At 43.8% G+C, this 23,170-nt stretch overlaps 2 protein-coding genes across 2 annotated transcripts; both read right to left on the bottom strand.

Moving 5' to 3' along the window:
• Positions 1 to 8,533: 8,533 nt before the first annotated feature.
• LOC138925982 (uncharacterized) lies at positions 8,534 to 9,496 on the bottom strand. The gene has a single exon (XM_070277927.1). The coding sequence runs from the start codon at positions 9,494 to 9,496 to the stop codon at positions 8,534 to 8,536; it is 963 nt and encodes a 320-aa protein (XP_070134028.1).
• A 53-nt stretch (positions 9,497 to 9,549) lies between these two features.
• LOC138925981 (uncharacterized) lies at positions 9,550 to 14,060 on the bottom strand. Its single transcript, XM_070277926.1, has 2 exons — positions 12,990 to 14,060; positions 9,550 to 12,771 (listed from the first exon to the last, which is right to left on the bottom strand). The coding sequence occupies exons 1-2, from the start codon at positions 14,058 to 14,060 to the stop codon at positions 9,550 to 9,552; spliced, it is 4,293 nt and encodes a 1,430-aa protein (XP_070134027.1).
• Between the last annotated feature and the right edge of the window lie 9,110 nt (positions 14,061 to 23,170).

Below are 23,170 nucleotides of genomic sequence, written 5' to 3'. Positions count from 1 at the left end.
TGAAGTAGCATAGTTTACAACACTAGGTAAATCGTTGACAAAAAGAACAAACAGGGGAGGTCCTAAGTGACTACCTTGTGGGACACCAGATGAAACGTTTATAATCTATGAACTGTTTTTAAAAAAAAACACGCTGCATGTGGTTCGATAGATAAGAGGTCAACCACTGTACTATATGTGGAGAAAACCCCATAAGACACAGCTTACTAAGGAGGAGATGGTGGTTCACAGAATCAAACGCTTTGCTCAGTGTATACCACATAAGTTTGCATGCGGCTCAGAAAACCTCTGTGGATAAACGAAGTGAATTCAAAAAGGTTAGTTGTGGTCGAGCGATGCTTGACAAAACCATTCTGCGAAGTGGAAATAATGCTTTTACAAAAATGTTGCAGTTGGAAAGTAACCAGTTTCTCAAGCAGTTTGGGAATCGCAGATAGCTTAGCAATCCCCCGGTAGTTCTTAATAAATGCTTTAGATCCTTTCTTATGAAGCGGAATAATAAATGATTCATTCCAGCTCTTGGGAAGACATCCAAGGATAGGTTGAATAAGATAGTGAAAGGATAGCAAAAGATATCAGAACAGTACCTTAGAACACATCTACGTACATTGTCAGGACCAGCAGAGAATGTGATATCTACTGTTGAAAGAGCTTCGAATACATCCTGAATTCGAAATTTTGAAAAGTAATTGTTGTTTATATATTATAACCCCTCCACTTAAGGGTTTTGACCCTTAGAATATCAGATAATAAGTTGTTCTCAGAGAAAGAAGGACAGAAAATTAGATTTGCTCCTTGAATGTTATATGCATTAAGGAAATATGGTCGGAAAATTCAAGTTTAATGTCTAATAGGACGCCGAGATCATTAACCTTAATTTCTCTAAGGCAATCCCATTAATAGAATACGTAGCTTGCAGAGGGCAAGAACGACAAAAAAAAAATATGCTTGCATTTTGATCCATTAAGTATTAGATTATTAGTTAAACACCATTTTTGAAAGTTTACTCAACAAGAGTGAGTGATTTACTGAATCAAATGCTTTGCTGAAGTCTGTGTAAATTACATCGGCTTGATATCCCTTACAAAAGCCATCTATGACAAAGGATGTCAACTCCAATAAGTTTGTGGTGGTGGAGTGACGCTTAATAAAGCCATGCTGACAGGGAGAGATAATCGAAGAGCAAGAAGGTGTTGCAAATGAGGGGTAATTAATTTTTCAAATAACTTTGGAATTGCCGAGAACTTACAGATGCCTCTGTAGTTGGCAGCATCGGACTTTTTCCCTTTTTTATGTAGGGGAATTATGAATGATTCCTTTCACTTAAGGGGAAAAATCGAGGTTTCCAAAGATAAGTTGAAAAGTCTTAGAAGAGGTTTGCACAAAGCCCTGGCGCAGTATTTTAGCACACAGCCTGGTACTCCGTCGGGGCCTGGCGAATAAATGGGTTTCGACCTTAAAAGACCAGATAATAAGTTTTTCCCAGAAAAAAACGGACAGAAAATAAGATTTGCTGCTTGAATGTTATATGCGTAAGGCTCAAATTAGGCGGAGAATAAGTTGTTTGAAAAAATTCTGCGAGTAGATAGGCAATGGCCTGATCCGAAGTCGCAGAGGAATTTTCAAACGTAAGCAGGGGTGAAAAAGATACGTGTTTACGCTTAGTGTTTACAAAATTATAAAACTGCTTTGGATCTTGAGTAAATTGTATCCGGCAGCGGTCAATATAATTCCTATAATATTCAGCGTTATGCACGGTAAAATTCGACCGAGCTAGTAGGTATCTTGAGAAATCAACACTACTGCAAGTTTTTTTGTATTTAAGTAAAAGCTTATTTTTTTTATTTTTTAGGTTAGTGAGGCACCTTGTAAACCAAGGAGGATTTGTTAAAGCAGACGGATATTTCCAAGGCACACATGAGTCAAAAAATGTATTTAAACATTACATTAAATTTACATTAAGATCAGTGCACGCCAGAATATGAGACCAGTCAAATGTATCGATAAGGCTATTAAGTTTCTGAAAATCAGCTTTACGGAAACAGCGGAATATTTACCACCCGTGGAGAGATCAGATCGATACCAGGAATGGTTTCGATTGAGACCTCCAGCGTGGGGTGATATGGATCCTCTGGGGCTGAAAGGGGAAAAGCTCTGGAGAGATCGGTACCATCAGGGTAAGATACAATACATAAGTCCAAAAGCCGACCTAGCAAATTTCTAACATGGTTAATCTGACCTAGGGACATGTCAAACATGCCAGCGGTGAAGGCATGGTGAGTGATAAGTGACGAAGATGGTGAGTTATCGACGTTGGACCAATTTAATTCTGGTATATAATATTAAAGTCTCCACAGCGACGAGCTTGTCACGACCAGTTATAAGATTAAAAACGGATTGAATAGCGGTCAAACGCAGCCATTATGTGGGCGGTTCAGACGAAGGCGGTATATACGAACATCTAATTTATAAAGCAGTGGTGGGCAAACTCTCATTTTACATAGCACGCGAGTATAGGGTAGGAAATTCTACCGCAGCGCTGCCGGCACACTGACAGTGTAAGCACTCTCAATTTTTTTTAGAAGCTCTCTCATTTGCTCTCATTTTAATTCATTTGACAGCCCAAACTAAAATTCAAAATTTTTCCACTTAGAAAAATTTTCTCAGAAATTGGGTTGGAAAAAGTTTTCTCCATGGGGAATGTAGATAGGGAAGCGTAGTTTTTCATTTCTTTAAGAAATATTGCTAGCAAAGCTTTTTTTTAAATAAAATACTCAAGGCTGAGGCGGATCAGAAACAGCGGATTTCTTACGCTTAGGGGACTCATTTAGCAACTGAAGGCTACTAAACTGAGTGTCAAGCGCACAGAGCCGTCATTAATTTTACGAAAACCAGTGATCAGCTTTTTAAATCCACTCTTGGTCTGTCTCATGAACGATCTCATTTCGCTTTGGACAGCACGAGAATTTTCACAACAATAATGTATACCAGACCTACGGTAAATGGCATCCGAAACTGAGGCAGTAAACCTGCGACACTTGGTGCGTACGACGTTTTCACATAGCCAGCAATGGATGATAGGCTGGGATGAGGATATTGTCATGTTACAAGACTTCATAGGACAGACCAGTTTAAATTCCATAGAGAAAGAGTGATATTTAGAGCATCCATCGGCAACGCAGCAAAAGAAACAGCAGCGGCGACGGAGCAACAGGAACGGCCAACAGGAAGCGTCGACGTCGGAGTCGAGCGAAAACCAGAAGGAGCTGCAAGGATCCGGAGCGGAACCCATTTTGGAAACAAGAATAATTTTTTATTGTGCTTGTAAAGTCCTCTGAATAAAGGGTTTATAAAGCTTTATGCTATCTGTATTATTTTTAGCTCGGGCAATCACGTTGAACTAGTATAAATTCTTCGGAACAGACACACAAACTTTGTGAGCTAGCCGCGACAAATTGTTGCGGGCGGGAAGCAGAAAAACAGTTCGATACAATATATACGAACATTATGGGGTTGGCGATTCCTTCTGATTCCGGATGATTCCTTCTCTATGTTACATACATTAACACAAGTACCGGGTATAAAAATAGAATCGATAAATAGAAGTAGAAATAGTATTCTTGTGAATTCCTCCCACACCAACAAGCTCGATGAATTAAGTTGAGCGTTTAGGGCCTTGAAGTCTCATCTATTAACACAGGAGAATTGGAGAAATTTTTAAGAAACCTCGTAGAAATTTTTTGTTTGGTCAAATATAGTACAAGCCCGTGTTTGAAATTTTTGTAACACCCTAAAAATCTTGAATTATTTAGAAAAAACCGTTTTTTGGGACTTTTTTGCGCTTAAAAATTCTAAAACCCGTAATTTAAACCCGATTTTAAAATCTCCGACGTATTTAAATTGTTGAATGTTGTTGCTTTTGAAAAAAAAATCGATCTTAAATTTTAATTTAAAAAGTGTTTTTCGGACTTTGACGACATTTTTTTGGAACAACTTTCTAGGAATGTCAATATTGTCTCAATAAACCTTAATAAAACGAGACCAATTTCATTACAAAATTATGAATATTGTTGAAGTTATAACGCTTTTCCCAAAACAAGTCAGTGTAATTTAAAAAAAAAACAAAAAAGGAAAGCTAACTTCGGGCGGAACCGAAGTTGATATACCCTTGCAGTTAAAACCGGATACATATCGCAAACATCCGATATAGTTGGCCGATCCTTATGAGAATATGATAATAAAAACCAATTTATTATAATACAAAATCTAAAAAAAGTCCTAAACTTCTTTCTTCAAAAATACCAAAGTTAATATTTCTACCAAAAACCCCATTTATAGGGTCGGAGATGTCTCCTTCACTGCGTTGCACACTTTTGGACAAAATTATAATACCCTCTGCAAGGCTATAATTAGTAAAAGTGTGTAAAAGAAAGGAATAAGCAAAATGGAAGGGCACACTATTATGCTTGGTATGCTTGTCTCAAAGATTAAGCCATGCATTTACTAACACTAACATGTACTAACGCAGCCATGCTAAGTACACACGCATTAAAAATGAAACCGCAGAAAGCTCATTTTGTCAGTTATGGTTCCTTAGATCGTTAAACGTTACTTGGATAACTGAGGTGATTCTAGAGCTAATACAGGCAATTAAAACATGAACCTAATGGGACATGTGCTTTTATTAGGCTAAAACCAAGCGATCGCAAGACTGTTATATTGGTTGAACTTTAGATACTCTATTGGTTGAACTCTAGATCGTATGGTCTTGTACCGACGACAGATCTTTCATAAGTCTGCCCTATCAACTTTAGATGGTAGTATCTAGGACTACCACGGTTGCAACGGGTAAAGGGGAATCAAGGTTCGATTCCGGAGAGGGCAGCAGGTGCAAATTACCCACTCCCAGCTCGGGGAGGTAGTGGCGAAAAATAACAATACATGACTCATATCCGAGGCCCTGCTCCCACCCAACATTTTTATTAAGGGGGGACATCTGAGTAACAGGCCAAAAAAAAACGGATTTTTTCGAATTTTTTTTGGCCAAATCAAAACATCTAATCGAAAATTTGTAAATGAGGTTTTATTATATTATATTTAAAGTACAAAATAAAATTTTTTTTTAATAAATCGAAAACAAAATGGCGGCCCTGCAGCCCTTATTCGTAGGCCCTATTTTTTTAAAGGGGGTCCATGGCCGAACACCTAACGTCCTTAATTTTTGATCTAGAACAAAAAATCAAGTTTGGTTAGTTTTTGTATCTCAACGGCTATCGACACACACAATAGTGAGTGATTGAACAAAATTTTCAATTTTCACGAACAAAAAACGTCACAAAATTGTTGATAAAAAAAAGTAAGCAAAATAAAAAAAAAATCATACGTGTGTCGATAGACATAGGTATTTTGAATATACTGTCAAAATTTTAGATCGATAGGTTAAGAGTTGTTCGAGTTATGTGTTCGGCCAACTCGAAAAAAGTGGTTTCGAGAAAAACGCGTTTAAAGTTTTAAGTACTGTGGGATATACCTGTGAAGCATCGCCGCAGAATGGAAAATTTCGACACTTAGACACTTTTGCCGGACTCTATCTTTTGATATGTCATTTTTAAGACCCTAAAGAATTTTTGAAGCAAACAAAAAAAATTTAGATTTTTTCAAAATTCTACTCAGATGTCCCCTCTTAAATACAAAAAATTGATCCCACAAAAAGATAATGAAATTGAAGTATTGCCACCCCGGTGAATTTGATAGCTACATACATATGTAATGGTAAAGACGCGCTCTTAAAAAGACTTTGGGAAAAAAAATGGAAAAGGCACCAAGTTCTTCGCCAAGGGACAAGAGGATACAAGATCGCCAAGATCCTGTCGGAGGATGCGACAGCAATATGGAAGAAACAATAAAGAATCGGAAAAGCCTGCCGCAGAATTGCACCTATTTATTGATAAAACATGAAAGGAAAGCTAACTTCGGGCGGAAACCCCCTCCCTCTCCAACATCGGAAACAAACTTTGCACCAACAACTAGCAGTCCTACAATTTCTGCAATCACAGTGACAACCACTGCAATTGAAAGTACCGCGACGTCAACGACTACACCGAATAAAAAAACAAACTTCGGAAGTGCCAAAGTGGCCCCGGCCACACAGACTGAAATGGATCGCTACATCTTAATTAAGCGCAAGCTTAGCCCACTGAGTAAACCGGCGGGAAATAAAACTAACTAAGGAAAGCTAACTTCGGACGGTGCCGAAGTTGATATACCCTTTAAGTTAAAACGGGATATATATCGCTAAGATCGGATATAGTTGGCCGTTCCTTATAAGAATATCATAATAAACTCACTCACAAACAAATATTATAATATAATAAAATTATAATACCCTCTGCAAGGGTATAATTAAAGCACAAAAGAAATCTCTCTCATAGAAAATCATGCAAAAAATGACTGGAATGGCATATAGTTTGATAAGGATTTTGATAAGTATAAGCAAAAGGCAGATTCCTTGAATTCGGTTTCTAAAAAGACTAATATCCACAGAAAAGAAAATTCAAGTGTCTAATAAATCAACAGAATATGAACAGGCTATAACAAACCTATTTATTAAAGGATATGCAGTTAAGCTACTGGAAGAGGAAGCAAAGAAAGGCTCGAACCGAACTTGGTATCTTCCTTATTTTGGAGTTTACAACACAACGCCGCAGCAAAGTTTTATGGAGTTTTTCTTAATAGTTTCTTATTGAAAGGCCCACACGAGAATCCGCCACTTCTTCAAGTATTTCAGTTTCGTCTAGGTCCAGTATCAGTGTGTTAGTTAGTTAATAAATCTGACCAAGACGCTTTCAGATTCCTATGGAGAGATTCACATGGATAAATCCAAGTCTATAAAATGCAGGTATTGATCTTTGGGGAGCAAATCCAGAGCATGTCAAACGAGGTTCAGGGATTAGACACTGACCAAACGATTTGCTTTAGTTGCGGTTTAAGCGAAAATATATTGGGCATGTTTTGGAATAACCCTAAGGATATGTATTTATTTGAATTAAAAACTAACAGGGTTGATAAAGATATACTATCAGAACAAAAAGTTTCGACGAATAGGCAGTTGTTGAGCATCACAATGTCTATCTAATGATAATTCTAATGATAATTGGAAAGCTCCTAATGCAAGACATATGACGTTCCGGATTAAATTGGAATGATCTAATTGAAGAATCTTCCACTATACATTTTAGAGAATGGCCTAAGCAACTAGAGAAAGTAATACTTTTCAGATCGATCGCTGCTTACTTAACTTTTGTATCGAAAAATGTTAGACGAAAATTGCATGTATTTTTCGATGCCAGTGAAGAAGTCTTTGAGGCTGTGGCTTATTGGCGAATTATATCTCCTTACAACATAAGAGAAGCATTTTTAGTAGGCAAGACGAAATGCACCCCTCTGCAACTTCTTTCGATTCTAAGGTTCCTAAGCGAGTACGGCTACTTAAGCGAGGCTACTACTAACGCTCAAGCGAGGTTGCTTGGATGGGTTGGCAGCTTTGTGTAGTATTTTTCCATGCGCTATTACATCTTAGCTCTCTCTGCATATTTACACTCCGAACGTACCACAGAGCCTCGGTGATAGTTCTCGGGATAGCCATAAGTCCAGATTGGTTTTAAAACGGAGTTGTAGAGACCTTGTAGTCCAGACTGAGAGGAGAGCGGGAGTTTATAAGCCAATGCAGACTGTTTGTTTTCAGGCTTAGGTGAGTTCGTTTAGCTTCAATATGCGTGTGCCAGGTAAGTGGTCTGTCGAGATGTACGCCAAGATTTGTCACTTCACCTGACTGTGCAAATTAGGTGTTATTTAGAGTAAGGTTTTGGGCAATTTCGTATATTTAAGGTGAAGGTTACTTGTTAACATTTTTTATACCCTTGCAGAGGGTATTATAATTTTGTCCAAAAGTGTGCAACGCAGTGAAGGAGACATCTCCGACCCTATAAAGTATTTATATTCTTGATCAGAATAACCTCCTGAGTTGATATGAGCATGTCCGTCTGTCCGTCTGTCTGTTTCTACGCAAACTAGTCTCTCAGTTTTAAAGCTATCGACTTGGAACTTTGCACATACCCTTCTTTCCTTTGCACGCAGTATATAAGTCGGAACCGCCGGGATCGGCCGACTATATTCTATAGCTGCCATATAACTGATTGATCGGAAATGGTATAACTTTAGTGCTTTTAAAGTTAGTGTTGCGGGAATTCGAAGTTGTTTAGCGCCGCCCGAGTAAAGACGCCCGTGTAGATGCTGATGATTGTTTATTGTTTTCATTTATAACAGGGCAGCAAGGGCTAACAGTGGTACAGTCGGTAACCACTCTGCGATAGCAGCACTTTAAATTCCTAGTAAATTAGTAGTGTTACAATTCATAATCAAAACTTAAATATTAATATTTCCTCACTTTTCGTCCGCTTCCCTCGAGTGTTAAATAGAAAAGAAAGCTTAGGCACATGGTTACCGGCTGAGTTAACAGAGATTCAACACCCGCTTAAACTATCGATTCTGCAACTTCGGCGTTGCCGGATGCCGCGGGAGCAGTTTTGCTATCTATCGTAACACTCCCCACTTGTATATTCCGCCAGGGATCTACCAAACTTCTCTCGATAGATAGAACTGCCAGCTTTGTCGCGGGTCTTGTATAAACGCCAGATTGGGTCCTCACCGCGGCGCTCCTCACTTGACCGTCCGAGCTAAGGTTCACCTTCAGGATTCTTCCTTTCGGCCACTGGCTACGCGGCTGTCCGGGATCGCACACATACACGAAATCTCCTTCTACAAGAGGCTTAGCCTTTTCGCACCACTTGGTCCGCCTAGTGATCACTGGCAGGTATTCTTGAAGCCATCGCCTCCAGAATGAGTCCGCCAGTTGTTGTGATTCCCTCCAGCTTTTCTTGAGCTGCACTCCTTCGGGTATGGTCTCCATCGTCGGTCCTCTTCCAGTTGAGCTTCCAAGCAGGAAATGATTCGGCGTCAGTGATTCTTCGTTCTCATCTTCCAATGGGATGTATGTTAAGGGTCGCGAGTTGACGATCGCCTCCGCCTCCATTAGAGCGGCTCTCAGCAACTCATCCGATGGTCGTTTGTCAAGGAGGATTGATTCCAACGCCGTCTTCACGGAACGCACCAAGCGCTCCCATGCCCCACCCATGTGGGGAGATGCGGGTGGAATGAACTTCCATGGCATCTGTGGTCCACTGAACTCGCGAGAGAGTAGATCCTGGTCCACATCTTCAAACGCCCTACGCAACTCCGTGCAGGCTCCTTGAAAATTGGTGCCGTTGTCGCTCCAGAGTTCCACTGGGCACCCTCGTCGGGCCATAAAACTGCGCACCGCTAGAATACAAGAGTCAGTTGTTAATGAATACGCTACCTCTAGATGTATTGCCCTTGTAGAGAGGCAGGTGAAGAGCACGCCGTATCTTTTCTCCGAACTGCGTCTGACCTGAACCATCAAAGGCCCAAAGTAATCCACACCCGTGTAGCTGAAAGGTCTATGAAAGGCTGCTACTCTTGGATAGGGAAGTTCCGCCATGCGCGGTGGTTTGGGGCCGCCTGCCGGTTCTTGCATTGCTGGCAGGAGCGTCGTATCCGAGCAAGGGTGGATCTCAGCTTTGGTATCCAAAATCTTTGTCGTAGTTCGTTGACCACCGTCTCGTGGTTAGCGTGCCGAAATCTTCGGTGAAATTCCTTTATGATGAGCTGCGTAATGTGGCTGCTGCAGGGGAGTACGACGCGGTCGCTTCCCTTGATCATCTTGGCACGTTCATCCAGCTTTAATACGCCATCGGAATCCATATACGGTCCCAGCTTGTATAGTAGGTTATTCTTCTTCAATGGTTTTCCTTGTAAGATTAACCGTATCTCCGTCTGGTAGTACTCCGCCTGAGCGTACGACCACAGAAGACTCTCCGCGACCCTGGTATCTTCTTGTGATGGCTGATTTTCGATGTCCGATCGTTGTAGAGCCTTGGCCTTCCATCGCCTCATACACCATACCGTTCTTGCGGTACTCCATAGCAGACGGGTCCAGATTGAGAACCGCTCAGAGTCTATGAGGGTCGCGCGGCCTACGTCTGTGAATCCGTCACATACGCCGATGAATTGCGCCTTCAGTTCCATTCCTGACTCGTCTCCTTCTTCCGCCTCTGTCAGCGGCCAAAATTGCCTCTCTTGCCAAAGAAATCTCGGCCCGTTTAACCATCGACTTTCTCGGTTGAAATCCGGTCCTTTGTTCCACTTAGTGGCGTCGTCCGCCACGTTCTCGGAGGAAGGTACCCAGCGCCAGTCCTTGACGCTAGTACCGTCTAGAATCTCGATCACACGGAATGCTACAAATTGTTTGTACTTCCTCTGGTCCGATCGCAGCCAACTCAGCACGGTCCTCGAGTCGGTCCAGAAAGTCCGTGTGCTCAGCTTCGTGCCAAGTGAAAGCTCAAGAGTTTGAGCCAACCTCGCTCCAAGCACTGCTCCCATGAGTTCAAGCCTTGGTATGGATGTCGGTCTTAGAGGGGCTACCTTGGTTTTGCTGCCCAGTAGACTGCAGTGGATTCCTGCCTTATTTTGAAATCGTATATAACTCACGGCGGCAAATCCATTCTCGCTTGCGTCCACGAAGGTGTGCATATCCACTTCTGAATCCATCAGCGACTCCTTCATGTGGCATCTTGGGATGGTCATTTTCTCAACGTCCGGGATATACCGAAGCCATCGCTTCCATTTAATCCATTCTGCCTCAGGTATGGGGTCATCCCAGGTACATCCACTTCGCCATATTTCCTGAAATATTATTTTTGCATACATCACGTAGAAGGATATGAGCCCTAAAGGATGATATATATACATCAACACACTGAGAAACTCTCGTTTGGTGGGTAGTTGCCTTCCTTGGAGAAGTTCTTTATGGCGATATCGTGGGGATACACGGTAGCGGATGAGATCTTCTTTCGTGTCCCACCACATTCCCAGCACCTTTTCGGTCTGTCCATCCGTTGCTTCGTCTAGTCTCACTAGCGTGGGTGCTCCTTCGCCGAGTGCGCTTAATACTTCTCTGGAATTCGATACCCAGTTTCGAATGAGGAATCCGCCCTGAAGATGAATGTAGTGGACCTGACGCGCGAGGCTTATAGCTTCTTCCTCCGTGTCGACGCTGTCCAGCATGTCGTCTACATAGTAATTCTCCAATAAGCACTTCACCGCTCGTGGGTATTCCTTCTTGAACGACTCTGCATTTCTGTTCTTCACGTACTGGGCACAGCTGGGGGAGCAACTAGCCCCAAACGTCATTACCTGCATGGCGTAGTTCTCTCTCCGTTGTGTGTATGGGTCTATAATAACAAAGCGTTGGTATCTCTGATCTTCTGTGTGTATTCTGACCTGATGAAACATCTCGGCGATATCGCCGCCGATAGCAATACGTTTCTCTCTAAATCTGTGAAGTATTGGTACCAACTGCGCTAGTTGGTCAGGTCCCTTCAGCAGCATTGTGTTCAGCGAGATCCCTTCCGTCTTCGCAGCCGCATCCCAGACTATGCGAAGCTTTCCTGGCTTGTTGACGTTTAGCACGGGAAAGATAGGTAGATACCAATATGGCTTTTCCTCAGCTTCTTCCGACGTAATGGGCCGTGCATATCCTTTCTTTACGTACTCATCTAGCTGTCGGCGAATTCCCTTCGCAAGCTCCGGCTCGCGAGTCAGTTTCTGGTACAGGCATCGTGCACGCTTTAGGGCTGTAGGTAAACTATCCGGCAGCTTGTCATCTTTATACCTCCAAAGCAGACCTGTTTCAAATCGGCCATTTATACGCCTCGTGTTCTTCTCCAGCTGCTGTATAGCCAACTGGTCATCATTGGATACGCTCTTGCTATTCATCTCTGGTCTAGGGCCGCCGTCCGACCACATGCACTGCTCAAGCAGGCGCAAGATCTCCTTGTTCTCGTCAGCTTCACATGCACATATGTGAAACACGTGGTAGTTTGGGGTTATGTCATCACCCACACTGTTGGAGCTTCTTCCTTTAATCGTCCACCCCAGGCGGGTCTTCTCAGCGATCGGTTCTTCTGTTGTGCCTTCCTTGGTGCGAAGCACGCGCCCTAGTTTGCAATTATTGAGACCTATCAAGAGCCTGGGCTGTGCTGAGTCGTATCCGGACAGTGGTAGATGTCGAAGGTGTGTGTGTTGTGCTTTCAGGTGGGTTATATCCAACGACTGTGACGGGAGATCAAGAGACTGGAACGAGTGAACGTCGCGAAGATCATATTGCTTCGTTTGGCCAATGCCGGAGATCCTTAAGTCGAGTCTGACCGAGCTGTCCTCATACCGGTGCATGCCGGCAGTCCACTGCATACATAGAGGCTGCGGTTGTCCCTTCACTCCAAGGTCTTCTAGCAATGGGGCGTCGATCAAGGTTAGAGATGACCCATCGTCGATGAAGGCATACGTGTTGACTTGCCTACCATTTCCATACAAAGTCACTGGCAATACCCTGAATAGCATTTCCACACCTTCTTGTCGGTGTGCATGGCACCTGGCTTGGACGGGAGCCGTGCTGCCGCGATGCAACAGGGGATGTGGCGTTCTAGGCATCCATCTATTCCGCAAGGATTGGGGACGCCGCATCTTTCCACCTTGTGACTCTGGAAACATCTCCAGCACAAGCCACACCGTCGAGTAGCATTCCAGCGATCGCGGGTCGTCATTTCCAGGAATGCTGGACACTCCTGCAGGGTTCTGCAATTGCGGGTGCACAGCCGACAGCCTTGGCGCACAGTGTGTGTATGTACCGTGCCCCTTCTCTCCGTTCTTGACGACGAGCTTGGGACTATCACATGGCTCGCTCCTTCTGCCATCTGCGATAGTCACGTACTAAACTCTGCCAACGTACACACTGTTAGAGAGGCTTTGTGCATTTCCCAAAACGTCTGCAACATCGATGGCAACTTGCTCACTAGCTCCTGCGTGAGCGCTGGGTTGTTTAAGTACTGGTCCAACTTGGAGGATTTCATCGTAGCACAAACATTTTGCACCTCCACCGAGAAGTCAACCAGCATTTCAAGCTTATTCTCCCTCACTTGAGGAAATTGTCTAATCCTTGTCACTAACAAGTCAATGATAATTTCGGGTCGCCCAAATCGCATTCTTAGCGTGGCGATTATCTGCGGAACACAGTCCGCATGCAGCATTAGACTTTGTACTGCGTTCTTGGCTGGTCCTTCCAACGCATGCCGAAGCCGCATTAGGTTCTCGGCATCCGTGAATCCGCATAGCTCCGTCGTCTGTTCATACGTTGCGATGAATAAGGGCCAGTCCTCCGGCCTTCCGGAAAACTTCACCAACTCAGCCACGCTAGTCTTCCTCGCTGTCAATTGTTCGTACGATGGTCTGCCCACAGGTTTAGTGACCCTAGCAGCTGAGTTGTCCTCCCCACTGGTAGAAAAGAGCCATGGGGGCCCAGCGTGGGCTCTCTGCGTACTGCCGTTTCCTTCCACAACGGCAACTTCACCAATTGTGTCCGTACCAGCATTCTGGTACCGTGTACTAGATGCTCCAGGCATCTTTTCTGCGTGGCCAGTCTCCGATAGCCTCTCCCTTGGGAGCTTGCCCATGAGCGCCTTTCGCCTATGTAGAAGTTGTTGTCGCAACTGCAGCAACTGATCTTCTTCCTCCAACAACCTTAGCTCCGTCTGCAGGTCTTGCGCTTCCTTCGAGGCCTCGTCGACGTCATTAGTTCCGATCCTCATCTGGTCGCCACCTGAGTAACTTTGGTAGTTGTCCCCAGCCGTCAGGCTGGTCAGCTTTTCTGTCCTGATCAACGTCGAGTTCTGTGCATGGACGTCTACGTCACACTCTGCACAGATCCATCCTACGCCGCCATCCTCTAGAGCAGCACACTTAGGATGGCACATGCTCACGCAGCCGGCGCCAATGCAGCCAACTGTCACGTGCTCGTCCTCCACTTCACAGAGGAAGCATGTCGCCACCAATCTTGCTTCTCCACCGGATCCAGTAGGCATCTCCATGTTGATTTCGCTCTCTGACTCAAGTATTCTCCAAGAATACACCGGAAAAGAATTTAAAGAAATGTTGCGGGAATTCGAAGTTGTTTAGCGCCGCCCGAGTAAAGACGCGCGTGTAGATGCTGATGATTGTTTATTGTTTTCATTTATAACAGGGCAGCAAGGGCTAACAGTGATACAGTCGGTAACCACTCTGCGATAGCAGCACTTTAAATTCCTAGTAAATTAGTAGTGTTACAATTCATAATCAAAACTTAAATATTAATATGTCCTCACTTTTCGTCCGCTTCCCTCGAGTGTCAAATAGAAAAGAAAGCTTAGGCACATGGTTACCGGCTGAGTTAACAGAGATTCAACACCCGCTTAAACTATCGATTCTGCAACTTCGGCGTTGCCGGATGCCGCGGGAGCAGTTTTGCTATCTATCGTAACAGTTAGAGTTCAAGTTTTTAAAGTTCAAATTTGACATGAGAGCTATTTTTGGCAAAATAATACGACATGCCAAATTTCATAAGGATCGGCCGACTATATCTTATAGCTGCCATATAACTGAACGATCGGAAATGACCCAACTTTTGTGTTTTTGATGATAGAAAGCTGGCACTTGGTACACATTCTTTTTTGGTCAGTTAATCCGATCTACCAAATTTCATAATGATCGGTTGACTATATCTTATAGCTGACATATAACTGAATGATCGGAAATGGTTTTTGGTAGAAATATAAACTTTCGTATTTTTGAAGATAGAAGCTTGGGACTTTTTTTAGATTTTTTTATTGTAATTAATTGGTTTTATCGGCCAACTATATCCGATGTTTGCGATATATATCCGGTTTTAACTGCAAGGGTATATCAACTTCGGCTCCGCCCGAAGTTAGCTTTGCTTTCTTGTTTTCATTTACTTTTATACGCCAGTTCGAGACCCATTTTTCTACTACATCTAGATGGGTCGATAGCGCAAGTTGCGCTTAAGCTTGTTGTGGATCGGCTGAGGATCGCGGTGTGGTCGGCGAACGAAGTAAGTTGTCTACTCGTGGAGATATCAGAAGTATACAGTAGCTATAAAGTTGACCTGATAACGCTACCTTGAGGAACTCCGGCTTCAATGTTATGTTCAGCTGACATGGAAGTATTGCAATTCACAACAAAGATCCTTTTGTAAAAATATGTCTTCAAGAGTTTATGCGTGCTATTAGGGAGCACTATTTGTATTTTATGCATAGGGCCGTAGGCCATACCGCACTGCAGTATTCTTTAGTTTATAATGTACTTAGAATTTCCAAAGTTGTGCCCGTCACCTGTTCGATAGTTTCATGTTTTTCGCGAAAGCTGAAATTGATGTGCTGGGATACTGTTATGTCTTCTGAAGTATGGTATGATACGTGATAGAAGGCATTTTGATAGACACGAACTTATCGGTCTGCATGAGGAGGTGAGCGTGTGGTTTTGGTATCATTATGTTGCTTAACTTTTTCTATCTCTTTGGGAAGCTGCTCAGTCTTGTCATCGCGTTGAACAGCTGGCATAAGCATTTTTGGAGATCACAGCCTGGAGATTTTCTCGGTTGTAGCTGTCTTTTATTATTTTTATGACTTTGCATGGTCGAAATACAATTGATTATAGGAAATAGGAATAGTCGTCTTCTGTTTGTGATATTATATTACTCACTTTTGTGGCTGGAACACATTTTTAAGGTGGGCAGCGAATGTGTCGGCTCAGTCTTTGTCGCTTCGGGCCCAGCAGCCTGCAGGGGTTCTTATTGGCGTAACCGTTACTGTTGCAGCACTCAGTGTTGACTGGGCGTTTCATATTGGAAATTTTGAGCTTGATGAAGATAGTTGTTCTATATAGCGTTGTTGGGATCTGTCTTCTTCTTGTAGTAACGCCTTGGTGAGTTGACGTGAAGCTTCTTTTAACTTTTCCTTTGCAGATGGCGATCGAAGTAATTTCCAATCGCGCCGGGAACGACGCTTTGTCAGGACTTGCTGGTCTTTTTCTGCAATTTTGTTCTTTGTGTTATGTGTTATGTTTTGTCTTCTTCGTGTTGCAAACGAGCCGCTAAAGCGAAAACTGACGAGAGCCGAGAGAGAACTGCCGCTAATCAGATTTCGTGGGATGCTATTTTTAACTGCGAAGTCAATCAAGTCTGGTAGTTATCTAGGGTCACTAGGCCAGGGTGTACGTGAACCAGGGAAAACGCAGTCAAGTTTATTGGTAGGTTTTGTAATTGCGTAATACATTTGTCTATCTGTCGGCGTCACGAAACGAGGTCCCCTGCGCATATGCATGGCGTTAAGTCTCCTGCTGCTGCTAAAGTATTTGCCTAGTGAGTTGAAGTAGTCGATAAATTAGGCTTCGGATATCGGAACTAGGGGACGACAATTGTGTATTGATAGATGTGGCTTGCAGGTAGTTAACAGCAAACGAGTTGTGGAAGTGGTGCCAGTGCGTCCATGGGGCTGTCATTCAGGATAATTGGTATTGTAAAAAATATATCCTCGGATTTGGAAATTGTATTTGTTGGTAAGGTGGGTTTCTGGAAGTAACATTACGTCGATTTCATTGTCATTCATAAATTTTGCTAGCTCAAGTTTGTGCCGCAAAACGTTGGCAGTCCACAGTGCAAAGCGCAGGAAGCTATGATAATTTTGATAAGGTGTTTGAAGCATCTGAATCGATATACTTTGATTTGTCAATATACTCGTTCGCATAAAAGAAATGAATTCATCTACACTTTGTTGCAATCTGAGTATCATCAGATTTTATAACGCTTGCAAAGCTTACGTTTTTAGTTATAGTGGAACTGCCGAGTGAAGATCGGTGTGGATTTCAGAAAACTTCAGGTGTGGATTTGGAGGGTGCCAATGGTGTGTGGGGAGAACATGCTGTTGACATTCTTTGATTAATGTGGGGAGATCGTGCTGTTGACATTCTTTGATTAATCCGACGTTTTAACTTCTTGTATACTGGAAAGCCTTTGTAGTTTGCTGTGTAGTGTCCTTCGCAGTTACTAAACTTTTTGCTATTGGGCTCATTTTATAATTTAAACTTTGCATGAAACCCTCCGCAAGCGATGCGGACAGAGCGGAGTGTGCAGTAAGATTTTGGGTATCCTTATTCCTGGCAATTTAGGCACTGGACTGGAGTTCAGCAGATACTGGCGATTGTAGGTGGGATGGACTTCGTTTTTCTTGAGCGCCTTAGAGTCAGTTAGGTTAGGTTAGGTTGAGCCGGCGATGCGGGGCCAGTGACTGACACTCCCATCCACTTGAGCCACTGGGGCTCCTTGTTATACCGCACAGGCAGAGGTTCTACAAAAGGACCTCTCCCTTCCTATCTACTGATGTGCCCAAGAGTGTGCTATCATGCGGCGGCTCGCGGTCCCATCCAGATTTACGGATGAAAGCTACGAGTCTTCATGGAGCGATCTCCGCGAGGTCTGTTAGGTCCGTGAGTGTTGCTGCGCCCCAGCGCAGGGCATTGACACAGGAGGTGTGTGACTGTCTCTTCCTCTTCTACATCCCCACAGCTCCTGCAGTAGACATAAAGTGTCACCGCTAGTCTAGCCGCGTGTGCTCCTATTAAGCATCATTATTGTGCTCGTCGGCGGCGCAATTACCCTCGTGGTCCCGGGCACCCATATGAGGTGGATGTCATACTGCTCTGCCATCTCGTTAAGAGATCTGCGACAGTCATTTACTGTCCTGGAGTTGGATGAGAATCCGTCAAGGGCTTTGAGTGCCGCTTCTATTATTACTATTACTTCTGCTTGGGACACACTACAGTGGTCGGTGAGTCTGAAGGACTCATTTAGACACAGCCGTTCGCAATGGAAACCGCCTCCCACCTGGCCATTCAATTTTGAACCGTCTGTGTAAATATGGAGGGAACTGGCTGGTCCCGGAATTTGTGTGGCCCATTCCTCCTCCCTTGTTGAAATGGAAACCTAGTATTTTAAGGTGGGATTATCAACAGGTACGCAGTAGTCTGTAGCCAACAGTGTAGGTCCAACTGGGTATGTCTATAGTCGGTCCTTTTCCATATGCCCGTCTCGCGTAGCCTAATTGCCGATAGCGTGACTATTAGAGGTGAGCGCGGGCCTGTATTTTGATGCCCGGGCCCGCACGAAAACAAAATCTTTTTTGAGAGGCCCGGCCCGGCCGAACACGAAACTTTTTCATCAAGGCCCGGGCCCGGCCCTTCCCGTCACGAAACTTATTTAAACATATTTCAAAATTTAAAAGACATGTTATTTATGTATACATATATATAAGTTCATATTTATTAATCCTAATTCATGTTTTTATTTTTATTTTATTTTTCAAAGTTTATGAATTTCACAATAGGACGCCAAATTTTTAATAGTGGTGTGCAAACAAGTAAAATATTGTTTAAGCAAATCGATAGTAACATCGATAAGCAATTAAAATACGATAAATGGCGGTTGTAATTCGAAAATAAAAAAAAAATAGCGCGGTCAAATCAAAATTGTTTTAAGGCGTATTTCGGGTTTTCACGGGCCGGGCCGTTTTGCAAAGGCCCGGGCCCGCACGAAGCCCGCACGAATCTTAATTTTTGGGCCCGGGCTCACTCCGGGCCTGTGTAAGCCCGCGGGCCACGAAAAAAAAGCCCGGCCCGTGCCCACCTCTAGTGGCTATCTTGGCCCCCATTATCTCTACAGGTAATAGGTCGAGTATGAAGTCTAGGGCATCAGTCGGTGTAGTACGTAGGCTGCCTGTGATACAGACCTCCGCCATCCTTTGCGTTTTCCTAAGATTCTCTCTAATTGTGGAGTTTGTGAGAGCAGGCCACCAGAACACCACCCCGTAGAAAAGGATGGGTCTTATGACCGCTGTGTAAAGCCATCTTACTATTTTTGGGGACATTCCCCATTTAAGGCCAATGGCTTTTCGGCATGTATAAAGCGCGATTGTTGCCTTGTTAGCTCGATCTATAGTGTTTGACTTCCAGTCCAGTTTCCTGTCTAGCGTAATCCCTAGGTACTTGGCGCTACCGCTAAGGGAGAGTGTTTCTCCTGATAGTTTTGGAAGCCTTAAGTTTGGTATTTTGTAGTTCCTGATGAAGAGGACAAGCTCTGTTTTGGACGGGATTACACCTAGTCCATTCCTAACTGCCCATGTTGAGAGGACCCTAAGTTTGTCCATCATGCGGTCCCATAGAGTCTGGGGAAATTTCCCAGAGAAGGCAATTGCGACATCATCCGCGTAAGCGATAACTTTGCAACCACCACCTTCTAGGGATCGCAGTAGGCTATTAACCGCCACGTTCCACAGTAGGGGTGAGAGTATACCTCCTTGAGGAGTGCCTCTTCTGACGTATTTATGAATACATTCTCCTTCTAGTGACGCCTCAACAGTCCTGTATGCGTATTCCTCAACAGAGTGCGTATTCCTTGTCACTTAGTGCCTTTTCGACGAAAGTAGTGATCTCGTGGAGTCCCGTCTCCGTGGATCGGCTCTTCCTATACGCATGCTGTGATCCCGAGATATCATCTGGGTTGATAGTAAGATTAATATGGAGGCTTTTTAATCTCTCCATTGTCTTAAGAAGGAAGGACGACAGGCTTATTGGTCTGAAGTCCTCAGGGGATGGTTTTCCCGCCTTGGGTATAAATACGACTTTCGTCCGCAGCCACATTGCGGGTACGATGCCTATTCTGAAAATTGCTGAGAAAGCTTTCTTGACCCAAGACCTCAGATTGGGTCCGGCTTTAATTAGTTGATCCGGGACAATGCCAATGGAGGCCTCTGATGTTTACTGAATGTTCGTGCAGAACTTGGTCCAGGCATTCCTTTTTGCCTTACGAAGTTTACGTCTCCCAGGCTGTCTCCGAGTTTGTCTTGCTGGCAAAATTAAAGGCCTTGCGGGCCTTGGTCTTAAAGGGCGCAAGTGTTTGCGACCACCATGGTGGTTTCTTTTGACTGGCTATTGCCCGATCTGCTTTTGGGACAAGCTTTATTGAATGCCCTGGCGCACTTAAAGTCAGAATGCCCTTAGAGTCAGTTACAAGTTGCACTTGAAAGAGAGGTTGCGGTTGTTTGTCTCGGTTACGTATATTTGAAAAGGTTTTTAGGTTAAAACCTCTATCTTTCAGTACCTGTTCGACTTCAGCAATGCTTACTTGTTGACCTTTGCTACTTTTTATCTGGTAGGCATAGTAGTTATTTTTCTCGGCGTCTGGGAGCTCCTTCAATTTTCTAAAGCTTTTTTCGAATTTGACTTGGATCTTTGTTTCATGTGTTGTGAAAAGATTTAGTCACCCCAAGACAGGTGGCATGGTGACAGCGAAAGCGGTCAAGCGCTGGGACTATTTTACACATGCAGTACGGGGAATGGGAAGAATGTAAAGATTCCACGACGTGGAACGTAACGGTTCTCGGGGCGGCCGGGCAGCAGTGTTTAGAAAGTGCGGCGGGGTTCGCGTCAGCAAAGGAGCAACGAGTGGATTGGGCAACGTAAATTGAAGCGGTCTTTCGAAGTCCGCATAGGAACAGCAGAGGTCCGTGGCTGGGAGAGGCGAGAGAGCACGGACGGCGACCCGCCAACGGGAAAGTGGCGTGACCTTGGAAGCAGGATGAAAGGGCCCTAGCGAAAGGGCCGAGTTGCCCGGGTGTAGCGGAGCGGAAGCGCTTCTTTGACCAGTCGCAGTCGACCCAAGGGGGTGTTCTGAAAGGTAGGAAGGCCTGCTTGTGGCCAACGAAAGGGCGAGTGTTAGGGGAACCTACGGCAACCCAAGGGAATAGACATCCGAAAATATGTCAGGTGGTGCGAGACGTGCCAGTTGCAAGCGGCAGGATGCTGACACAGGTCTCGGAAGAGCCTTAGGCAACGGTATGCGCGGACTTTGTAGGCCGGAAACGGTGCCACTTCGAAATGCAACGACCGAAGCGCTACAGAGAGCGATTCGGGAAAGAGCCAAGGATGCCGCGAGGCCTGTTCGACGAAAACGCCTTAGGCACTGGAGCTGGATAAGGCACGCCATCTAAGAACGCAACGAAGCTGAAGGAAGTCTTTGAGATAGGACCAGGCGCGGCACTATAATTTATGAAGGGGAAAATGGTCGGTGAAGCAGTGTGGGCGAAGAAGTACCACTTATCAAAGGCGGCCGAAGTCTCACTCGCACAACATTTGGGGGATAAAAACCAAATTGAATGAACTAGAGCTATAGATCGCATTCGAATTGTTTCATAAGCATTTTTTCCTGTATTTTTAGACGCTGATAATAAAATAATTCAAAAGTAGATGCAAGTCATTGTTTTTTAGAAATATTCATTATTATTTTGTATAATTTATTTTACGTATTTTACTTATAAGAATAAACAAATATTTTCAATATTTATTCATTAAAAATCCGTTAAAAAAATGTTGTGAAATAATTTAATTTGAAAAAACTCACAAAAAAACAAAACAAAAAACACTAAAAAAAATAATAATAACGGTTAAAACCATAAGTATAGAAGAATTATTCATACATTCGCGAAAAAAAAACACTTTCATTATAAATTACTTTTTCGTCAACTCCCTCACCATTAAAGAAATATTTAAAGAAGCGTTTTCGCCATTCGAGCCATTCGGGTGCATTCCTCATTCCTTCTTATTTCCCACCCTAACACACTCGGTTTCAAAGCTCATGCCCATGAGTTAGAATGCTCTCTTAGTCTATCACACCCTCTCATTTAATTCTTTGTGTCTCTTGCACTCATTCATTCTATTTCATTCGGATGTATTCTATGGCTGAGGCAATAAGAATGCATTCCTGCAGACTCTAGTCCGTACACAGTCGTGGATTTCGTGCCGTAAAATTGCAATTCGCCGGTGATTGCCATTTTACGGCTATAATAGCTGCCTATTACGGCAGCTATAAGATATAGTCGGCCGATTCCGGTCGTTCCGACTTATAAACTACGTGCAAAAAAAAGAAGGGTGTGTTCAAAGTTTTAGGTCGATAGCTTTAAAACTAAGAGACTAGTTTGCGTAGAAACAGACAGACGGACAGACGGACATGCTCATATCAACTCAGGAGGTGATCCTGATCAAGAATATACATACTTTATAGGGTCGGTAATGTCTCCTTCACTGCGTTGCACACTTATGACCAAAATTATAATACCCTCTGCAAGGGTATAACAAACAAATGAAAATGAAAAATTTTGTATGGGGCCAAGGGGAACGCTCAGTCGTTTTTTCGAAGGAGGGGGGAAGTGGAAAGGGCTATCCACGCCACAACAAAGTAGGTAAACATGAGATCATCAAAAAGGAGTCATAACAGCGAGCATCCAAATTTTTTAGAGACGCATCTACAATGCGGTTACGGTGAGTGCTATGGAACATTACCCAACAACCATTTCTGTCGTATGGCTCGCAAGCGCGTATGAGCGGTGCTCCCAGGTTTAGTGGGGGCGAAAACCACAGGCATGTCCTGTTCCTGGTTCGCTAGTTCGTATGCGCGTGGTTTCCAGGTGTAACGGAGGGGCATTCAAAAGCTTACCAAGCTCCAATCCAGACTCGCTAGCGCGTATGCGCGAAGTTTTCCTGGAGTAGCGGAGAGGAAGAGCTTATTTGACCAGTCGCAGACGACCCAAGGGGGTGTTCTGAAAGGTAGGAAGGTTAGGGGAACCTACGCAACGCAGAGGCAGCGACCGTAACAACTGAAACGGCCAAGAGGAAGCTTTGACAACAGGTGTTCGCATTTACAGTTGTTAATGTCGTCACTGAGGTTACCTTTTTTTAATGACGATACCAATTTTCTTGTCCTGCGGACTTAGTTTTCTTTTAATGTTTGTGTAGGCATCTATGGCAGTCTGTATGGTCGAACCTTGTTTTTTTTTTTGAAGCTACTGTCGGTTCTGGCACAGTAGGCAAAACGATCAACGACAAAACGGGCTTACAGACGAAACCATTGTTGTTGTTGTTGGCATTGCATTTGAAGTTGTTAATGACGTCAGGGGTCTGGTAAACATGGCCAGGCATGGGTAGTTGGGGTGAGGCAAGGCCAGGAAGAGGGGAAATGCATTTATCGCTCACCCCGCTTTGCACAGTCGCTGAAATAAACGGAAAGAGAGTGCGCACCCTTTCTTTGTGAACAGGATTG

The sequence above is a fragment of the Drosophila bipectinata genome, chromosome 2R, assembly GCF_030179905.1.
Source record: "Drosophila bipectinata strain 14024-0381.07 chromosome 2R, DbipHiC1v2, whole genome shotgun sequence".
NCBI lineage: Eukaryota > Metazoa > Arthropoda > Insecta > Diptera > Drosophilidae > Drosophila > Drosophila bipectinata.
This window is presented reverse-complemented; position numbering and strand designations above follow the sequence as displayed.

Bases quoted from the DNA above. Each gene is read 5' to 3' on its own strand.
- LOC138925982 (XM_070277927.1), bottom strand. From the start codon at position 9,496: ATGGTTCAGGTCAGACGCAGTTCGGAGAAAAGATACGGCGTGCTCTTC.
- LOC138925981 (XM_070277926.1), bottom strand. From the start codon at position 14,060: ATGGAGATGCCTACTGGATCCGGTGGAGAAGCAAGATTGGTGGCGACA. The intron at 12,772-12,989 runs GTGAGCAAGTTG...CCGCAATTGCAG, and splicing joins CAGCGCTCACGCAGGAGCTA to AACCCTGCAGGAGTGTCCAG.